This window comes from Suricata suricatta, chromosome X, assembly GCF_006229205.1.
Source record: "Suricata suricatta isolate VVHF042 chromosome X, meerkat_22Aug2017_6uvM2_HiC, whole genome shotgun sequence".
Classification (NCBI taxonomy): Eukaryota; Metazoa; Chordata; class Mammalia; order Carnivora; family Herpestidae; genus Suricata; species Suricata suricatta.
Genome location: NC_043717.1, coordinates 41,637,597 through 41,646,373, shown reverse-complemented (window position 1 = coordinate 41,646,373; position 8,777 = coordinate 41,637,597). Strand labels below are relative to the sequence as shown.

At 44.8% G+C, this 8,777-nt stretch overlaps 1 protein-coding gene across 1 annotated transcript in view; it reads left to right on the top strand.

Annotated features, from left to right (window-relative positions):
• The first annotated feature begins 7,149 nt into the window (after window positions 1–7,149).
• Window positions 7,150–8,777, top strand: part of SHROOM4 (shroom family member 4) — a 53,432-nt gene continuing 51,804 nt past the window's right edge. Inside the window, exons 1-2 of the mRNA XM_029929652.1 lie at window positions 7,150–7,316; window positions 8,064–8,198. Of these exons, the coding sequence (XP_029785512.1) occupies window positions 7,150–7,316; window positions 8,064–8,198 (302 nt within the window). The remainder of the gene's footprint in view (window positions 7,317–8,063; window positions 8,199–8,777) is intronic.

Genomic DNA, 8,777 nt, shown 5'->3' with positions numbered 1-8,777 from the left:
CCAGGCTGCAAGGCCTCCCACTAACAGTGGGGTGTGAGTGTGCCTTAGTAGCTCTGTATCCTTCCATGGTGATCAAGCAGCTTTTCCCCTATTTTGCCAGATAAACAAGCCATGCATTGTTCTGTCCACCGGTCTGCATACTGGCTTCCCTTCCTGCAGAGCTGGCCAGAATGAGCTTGGACTCCTTCATGTGGGGCAGGTGGAATGTGCTGTTCAGGGGGAGGCTGGAAGAACCACAGAAAGTAAACAGAGCTAATCAAGGACACTCTTTTGTGTTTCTCCTTATCTAAACACTTTTCAAAAGAGGAAAGAGCCTGCAGTAACTGTGGCCCAGACCTCGGATTAAGCACAATCCCAAGCAACATAGGCCATATTTTCCTTCTTGCCCTGAGTTGGGGCAGAGCCATGGTTCTCTTTCTCCATTTGCCTCTAAGTATTGTTTAATGGATCAGCTGGGAACCAGAATCAGAGATGGGTAATGCTGTCAGAAGATACTGGGGCAACAGTCCACTAGGGTACTCCTTGCAGAATTTTTGCATCTCCCTCTCATCTCTCTCACAAGTCTTTACCAGAGGACTCTTCTGGGAGCTAGCTTCTGGCTTATCTGCCACTTTCACCTTCCTCCTCTTGCACACATGCCAAATTCTTATTTTCTGAGTGCTTGGGAAGAAGCAGTCATCTTTACCTTCCTCCAAACATAGGAGGTTATAGTTGGTCATGTAATCCAGAACTCAGCATTGCTAAGTGAGAGGATGCCCCTTTTATCCCCACCCCAGCCCCCAGTCTCATTTCTAAATCCTAAATTGGCCACATTGCTTGTGTTCCTATTTTATCTTCCTTTTCCCAAGAATTTTTCAAGCATATGCTGCCTGTGCCCACCTGCCTGTCATATCACCTCATCTGATGATTCCATGTCTCATCCGCCCACCCCACCTATACCTCAGCAAGTCCCATGAAGACGCTTGCTCCACTTCTCATAATTTGCTCAGTTCACCTGGCATAGACAGGGCCCAACTGCTATCAAACTCATTGTTTTTTATTTTGTTAGGTAGTAGGGATCAGCAGGCCTCATCAGGGAAGCACTGTTTTGCATGGGTTGCTGAGTGGAAGGAGGAAGGCATTTGATAACCAGAAGATTAGAGAAGGCTGGGCACCCAGGCCTGAGGAATGACATGAGAAGAGACCTTTATCTTGATTCTTTTTAAGACCAAGGGTTATTCTTCAGTATACTGTTAATGGTACTGTATTCCCTAAGTGTATTGTCAAAGGATGGTGATCACACCAGCAGCATTAGCATTACCATAGAGCTTGTTAGAAGTCAGATTTGGAGGCCGCTCTAGACCTATTGAATCAGAATCTGCATTTTAGCAAGATCACAGGCAATTAGTATGCCCTCTAAAGTTTGAGAAGCTCTGCTCTAGAGTACTAGGTTTGGCTTTTGAACCTTATTTACTTCTTTTAAATGTTTTAATTATGTTTTTTATTTAATTCCAGCATAGTTAACATACAGCCTTTTGTGAGCTTCAGGTGTACAATATAGTGATTCAACACATTCATGTATCTGCTTGTGTTCATCCCAACAAGTGCACTCCTTAATCTTCATCTCCTGTTTAACCCATCCAACCACCCTCCTCCCCTCTGGTAACCATTAATGTTGAACCTTCTTTTAACTAGTCCTTTCTCTTTAAACTTCATTTGGATTGAAGAAGCCATTTTTTTCTTTCTTGCTGTTAGCAGTACTTTGCTCATTATTATTTTGAGTAAAAAATAATATTAACAGCAGGTATCATTTGTTGAATGCCTGCAAAGGAGAAAATGAAGGCCCTGTGACATGCCCAAGGCCAAAGAAGTAGTAAATGGTAAATCTGAGGCCTAAGCCAGATTGATAAAATCCCCATAAAATCCCCAAACTTTCCCCATACAGTAGTACCAAAGGAGGGCTTATGAGTTTACTTGGATAACACCTGTCTTTTAGAGAATAGACAAAATTCAACCCAGACTCCCCTAGGCAGTACAGAGAAAAGAGAAATGAAGGGGCCTCCAGGCATGATTTCCCCAGAGAGGAATGGCCTGAGCATACTTCTTGTCCTGAGGGATCTCACATAAGCCTTCTTGGGCCAGAAATTGCTGGAATTAGGATCAGAGGCCAAAAGAACCTGGAGTGAGGATCAGGAGTATTACAAAAAAAAAAAAAAAAAAAAACCTCCAACCCAAAATCCCTGAGAGAAATTAAACTCTGATGTCTGACTTTGGGATTGGGATATGCAACAAAATCATGTGGGGCCACTCTGGTTTCTGGCTATCACACAGGTCAGTGAGGACATCATTTGAAGCCCCATCCTGGGACCTAGGACTATTACATCATACATAACATGCTATAGCTGGAAGGGTTGTTTGTGACAATGGAGTCCAATGTTTTATTTTGCAGAGAGGAAACAGAAGCCCAAAGAAGGGGAATAAGTTGTCAGAGGCCAGAGCGAATTCATAGCAGGGACAGGGATGCTGATTCCAAGCACTACTATTCTGGAGTTGGAGTCTAAGCTTTAAAGTGAAGCTTTCTTTGGATCTGCTCAGGTGCCCATAGGAAGTGCATACCCTGTAAATATGACCAAGACTGGTTTGTAAGTCTGTATAGCTCAGCAGGACCTTCACCTTGGAAAATCTTTAGTTCACTTGCCCTCAGCCATGTACGTAAAATGAGCTGTAGTTCTTACTACTTGCTCTTCTAGACCTGGAGTCTGTTAGGCTTGGCTCCTCTGGACTTTCCTTTCCTGGGGCCAGAGGACCTACAGAGATGGCTGGGTGGGGTCAGTTCAGTTCAGGAAGCACAGGAATTCTTTTAAGTGTATGTGTCTGGGGTATTTTTCTCTCTCACTTACGTGTATTTTTAAAAATTCTTTTTAGACACTCGCTTTATCTTTCCCAAACATCATTTCCTTGCTCCTTTCCTGAGTTCTAGCAGTGGCTGGGGGCCCAGCTTCCTTATTGGCCCCTGAGCTGTGGAAGGGGATGGGCCAGGGCTCAGAGGAGGCTGGAGTAGGGAACAGGGGGGCTGTTTATGCTGCTGGAACTGCCTTTCATCTTTCCCTTTGCCACCAGGGTGCTAGCTGGTTTCTGGAGCAGTGTCTTCACTCCTGGCTTTCCTACCTACGGCTGTGGCCACATCTGGGTCAAACAATTGATGGCCACGCTTTGCCTTCAGTACTACTCCTCTCTGTTCTTGGAACTGGGACCTGACTGTTCCTGAGACCTTTGAATACACTCAGGAGCTTGGGTTGATGGCCCCTCATCTCAGGAGGTCTTAACAGGAAGGCAGATGGGACTCAGCTAAGGGAAGATCCAGACTGCAGAAAGAAGCTCTAGGGGCTGGCTGGAGGGGTTGTTGAGAACCTGAACTGTCTGGATACCCAACTTTTCTCCTAAACCATCTCCCCACCAGGAGCAACTTCCATGGTAGGTACTGCTGGTAGCCATGGCTGCTGCCCCTCTTCCCCCTTCTGCTTTCTTTCTTTGTATCCCTTTCTTTTTGCTTTCTAAGAAAGGAACTTTGGGGTAATGAATGGTAGGATACATGTTAATGACAGTACCTGAGCCAGCCTCGGGAGAAAGGGCAGGCACTGGCACCATTCTCTCCATGGTTAGGCCTGGAGCTACATGGTTGGTGGTTGACATTTTCTCACCTCTCTACTTCTTTCTCTTCATCCCTCTTCCCCACTGCCCAAAGAGGGTATGGTTTAAACTCAAGGACCACCAAGACTTTCCCTTTCTGACTGATTCTTGTAGAAATGACTAGGAGAAGCCTCATATATACAAGCTTGTTGAGTCAAGTCCCTCTTTGGGGAAGAAGGATCCTGTGGTATCCTAGAAAAGGCTGGAGGTTCTGAGCCTCATCCTCATTATATGTGTGCTCTTGGCAAAGAAATTCATCTGTGTGTCTGTTTCCTCATCTCTAAACTGGGGATAATAATAGCTCTTACTGATAAGGTTGGAGTGAGGACTGAATTAACTAATATATGCAAACTTCTTAGTGCCTGACACGTCTAAAGTGGTCAATGAATGGTCCCTGTTCTATTTTGATAAAGTTCATGGTATGTCAGACACTATGCTGAGTAGTTTCACACACAGGATTGCATTTAATCCAAGCTGTAACTCATGAGTAAGGGATAGTTCTCTCCCTTGTTTTATAGACAAAGAGCCTACAACTCAGAAAAGTGACTTGCCCAAGGTCACACAGCTAGGAGTGGACTATCAGTGTGGTGCACACTATCTCCAAGTCTAGGGATGTTTAGCAATAATACTAGACCAAGTATTAGACCCTATTGATAGTTTCCTCTCCTTTACCAAACTAGGGCTAAGAGGCTCCAGCTCTGGCTATAGTTCTGCTAGGATTTTCCTTCCAGTAGCTTCTGGTTTTCTCCCAGTGGTCCCAAAGCCCTATTACCTTGCTTCTGTCTCCTTTGGGATTGTTTCCTACTCCTGGAGAGACCCTAGAGAGTAGGGGCCTTTGTAAGTTACATTTCAAAGTGTGGCAAGGGAGTAGCAAGTAGCTTGATAGCAGGTAGACAGATCCGGTGGGAGTACTCTTGAACAATCCAGAATGACAAGTCTGAGCCAATAACCTTTATTATAGTATGTACTATTTATTGACCACTTGTTATCTATCAGGCTGTGTCTCAGATGCTTTGAGAATATTATCCCTAATCTTCACAATAACCTATCCAGGTAAATATTATCATTCCCTTTTTCAGCTAAGAAAACCAAAGCTCAGATGGGTTAAGTGCCATGCAGAGAATCACACATCCAAAGTGGTAGAATAAAGATATGAACCAAGATCCATCTCACTCATGTTTGTCTCCTTCCTTACCAGCCTGATATAGCTGGTGGGATGAGACTGACATACATGAAATGGTGATGTGCAATATAAAATATCATATTATTATGGTATACATTGTGATGACTAGATTACTAAGGACATGGTACTTGAGCAGCACCAAATACATGGGATGCATATTGAAAAAAAAATGAGAAGGGGATTCCAGGTGAAGGGAATAGTCAGAGTAATAACTAAATAAGCTGAGGGCTTACCAGACCTTGTTCTAAGCAGTTGACGCATGCATTGTCTCATGTGATCTTTACATGCCCATGAATTAGGTATTTTAGCCCTGTTTTACTACCATGAAAACTAGAGCTCTGAGAAGTGAAGTCACCTGTGCAAAGCAATGGCCCTCATAAGTGGGAAAGCTGGGATTCAAACCAAGGTGGTCCATCTCCAGAACCTGTGCTAGATTCTATTGGAAAACCAACAACAAAGGCACAAAGTTGGTTGCAAGACATGACTGGAGCACAGACATGGGAGACTGGACTGGGTGGATAAAGATGGCTTATTTACAGCTTTGAACATCTCACCCAGTTTATATCTGATGCAGGACAGGGGAAGAATTAGGGAGCCAGGGAAGATTCTTGAATAGGCAAGTGCCACAATTCAGTTGGTGTTTGACATGATAGGATCTAAAATCAATGACTGGAGATGGAACCAGAAGACACTGGCTGGCAGACTGACAGGATTTTGGACATTATAGTGTAAGAGCCTTGACTAAAACAGAAGGTGTTGTTGGGCGGCTCTGTGGGGAAGTGTGATTATATGGAATAATGTCAATGAAAATGGAAATAGAAAGAAAGAGAGGCAAAGCCAGCAAGATATAAAAGAAGACCCAGTAGAACTCAGTGAAGGTTTGGATGGCGGGGGGGAAGGTGGTATTAAGGTGGACCACCCACATTTTAAACCCTGGACTCTTCAGAAATTTGTATGTGGAAGAAGGGCCCAAAATAAGAGAGGTGCCTTGTTCTCCACTGTATCTTCAGTGCCTGGAAGCATAGTACATAGTAGACACACATTGTTCATAGTATGTAGCAGTACATAGTACCTCCATGAGCTGCTTTATCCACAGTTGTGATTGGATGACTACCAGGAAAGATTTCTATCAATATGACTTTGTGTGTGAGATTCTAGAACAGGCACCCTACCTCCTCCTGCTCCAATGTCTTCTTGTGTCTCCAGATTCCCTGCTGGGCACTCTGAAACCTATAATAGAACACTATAGTTAAAAGTGGTAGCCTCACTTGGCTTTCCTCCCCATAAATCCTAGCCAGTGCTGCTGACCTGTGGCTCTGGTCCCTGACCTTTGACAAGCAGCTTCACTTGCCCTTCCTCTTAGACCTCTTGTCCATGTCTGGCCTGTCACCATTCAACCCTTGTTTTCCTTAGCAAGGCCATTCTTTTCAGAATTGCCTTTTTAGGCCTTGGGCCTCTAGAGCCTTGCACTGCTGGGATTTTCTGTGTTTCCGCTAGGGTAAGGGGCATTCCCAGCTATGACAGAATCCACCTCAAGTCTATCCACTACTACTTCAGGGAGGTAGAGAGCTGATTTATCTCACTAGATAACAAGCTCCTTCAAAACAGAAGCCCTTATCTTAGTCAACTCTGCACCCTTGGATGGAGCCTGCCACAGTAAACGACTGAATAAGTTTAAGGAGCTATTGTCCCTCTCTCTATATCTGTCTCTCTCTCTGTTTCTCTCTCTCTCTCTCTCTCTCTCTCTCCTTATTTATCATCCTCTTTTTCTGTCACTCATCTCTTTATCACCCATTTCTCTCTACTATGTATTGCTTTGTAATCTCTCTCAGTGTTCTCCTGTTCTGTCATTTGTTTCCTCTCTCACTCCTCTTTTAATTTTTTAATGTTTATTTATTTTTGAGAGAGAGAGACAGAGAGAGAGAGAGAGAGAGAGAGAGAGAGAATCTGAAGCAGGTTCAAGGCTCTGAGCTGTCAGCACAGAGCCTGATGTAGGACTTGAACTCACAAACTGTGAGATCATGACCTGAGCTGAAGTCAGACACTTAGCTGACTGAGCCACCCAGGCGCCCTCCTATGTCACTCTTATGTCTAGTCTGTCTTCCTTTCTTTCTTTCTTTCTTTCTTTCTTTCTTTCTTTCTTTCTTTCTTTCTTTCTTTCTTCTCTGCTTCCTTCCTCCATCCCTCCCTCCCTCTCTCCGTCTCATCAATCTTCTTCTTGTCTTCTACTCCATTACCCAGGCCCCATGTGTGCTCTTCCCCATATTCTTCCTGACTTGCAAGGGTGCCATGTATTCATGGGTAATATACCAGAGGACAGGGATGGGTTTTGTCTAAGCCAGTCAATGCAAGAGTATGGCTGCCACCTCCAGCACCAGACAGACCCTGTGGTTGCCTCCAGGGCATTGGCCTTAGACCTGTTTCCTTCTATGTACCCCCGCCATGCAGAGCAGCCAGTATCTCTGTCAGCCTAGCACTGCACCATTCACCATTGCATGCTGTTCTCCCTGGCAGGAGTTGGGGCTCCTTGCTCCCCTCTTTGCCTGTAAACTCAGGCATCTCACCTCTGTGCCCATCTTATCCTTCATTCTCTCAGTGCCTTCACCATGCTTTATTTTAATTAGCTCTCTCTCCCACTAATCTGTAAGCCCTCAAGTGCAAAGACTATGTTTGATTCATCTCTGTATCCCCAAAGCTATGCACAAATGGTACATAGTGAAGAAGTAAACATATAACAAATGCTTATCAAATGTGAAAGTTGGAGGATTTGCAGCCTAGTGTTGACTTCTTTGAACTTCTCAATCACTTGCCTATTCTTTTCTTAGAGAAAAATGAGAAATTTGGCCAGATTGATTGTTTTTTCTCAATGACAACTTAGGGTAGGCTCACTATTGATTGGAGCAGTACTCATTTATCCCACAAATACTTACTGAGCATCTACTATGGGTCTGGCACTGCTGTGTGTGCCTGAGATACACCCATGAGCAAGACAGCCCTGTGAAGCTAACATTCTGTATATCCACATCTCATCTTTGGAACAAAGGAGATTTGAGTGCTGGGAGCCAAGGAGAGCCACTAAGATTCCCATACAAGCTCCTTGCAAGATGTTCTACTTCATCTAAGGGAAAGAGGGGGTGGGGGCGGAAGCTGCATGGGAAGTGATTTCAGCTCTGGTTCCCTAAGCTGACTTCCTGTCCCTTTCTTGCTGTAGGAGAAACGCCCCTGTCAGTAGGCCGCACTCATGGCATGTGGCCAAGCTGCTGGAGGGATGCCCTGAAGCAGCCACCACCATGCATTTTCCTTCTGAAGCCTTCAGCTTATCCTGGCATTCTGGCTACAACACAAGGTGAGTCAAGAACCCTCCCCCTCAAGATGGATGGGATGATAGACCACCTGGCCACTCCTCCTCTTCTACTCTAGTCCCCAGCTGCATGCTATAGGGACCAGAGCGCTATAATGGAAAATGGAGTGGGAATCCATAGTACCTGGGTTCTAGTCCTAGGCTATTTATTGCTATTCTCTGTGACTTTGGGACAGTCCCTTTCCTTCTAGAAAATGTTTCTTTGAAATACTCACCACATTTGGCTTGCAAGACACTACACTATCCTGCTTTTTAATCCTATTTCAATGGCTGCTCCTTTGCAGTCTTTTTCCCTTGTTCCTCTTCCCTTTGCCCTGCCCAGTCTCTTAATACAGGAGGGCACCAGGACTCAGTTCTGGTTCTCTTCTCTAGCTACAGTGACTCACTGGTGAACTCATCCAGAGTTCATCAGCTCTGTCACAGGGACAAAGCCCTCAGAATGGGCACCTCCCTGAAAAACAGGGTCTATTTGTCATGAGGATCTCTCAATTCAGGGGGCCTGGTATTGTCTGTTGTCAAAACAGCTGCCCAAATGGGGAAGATAACTTTTTCTGCAAACTCAGA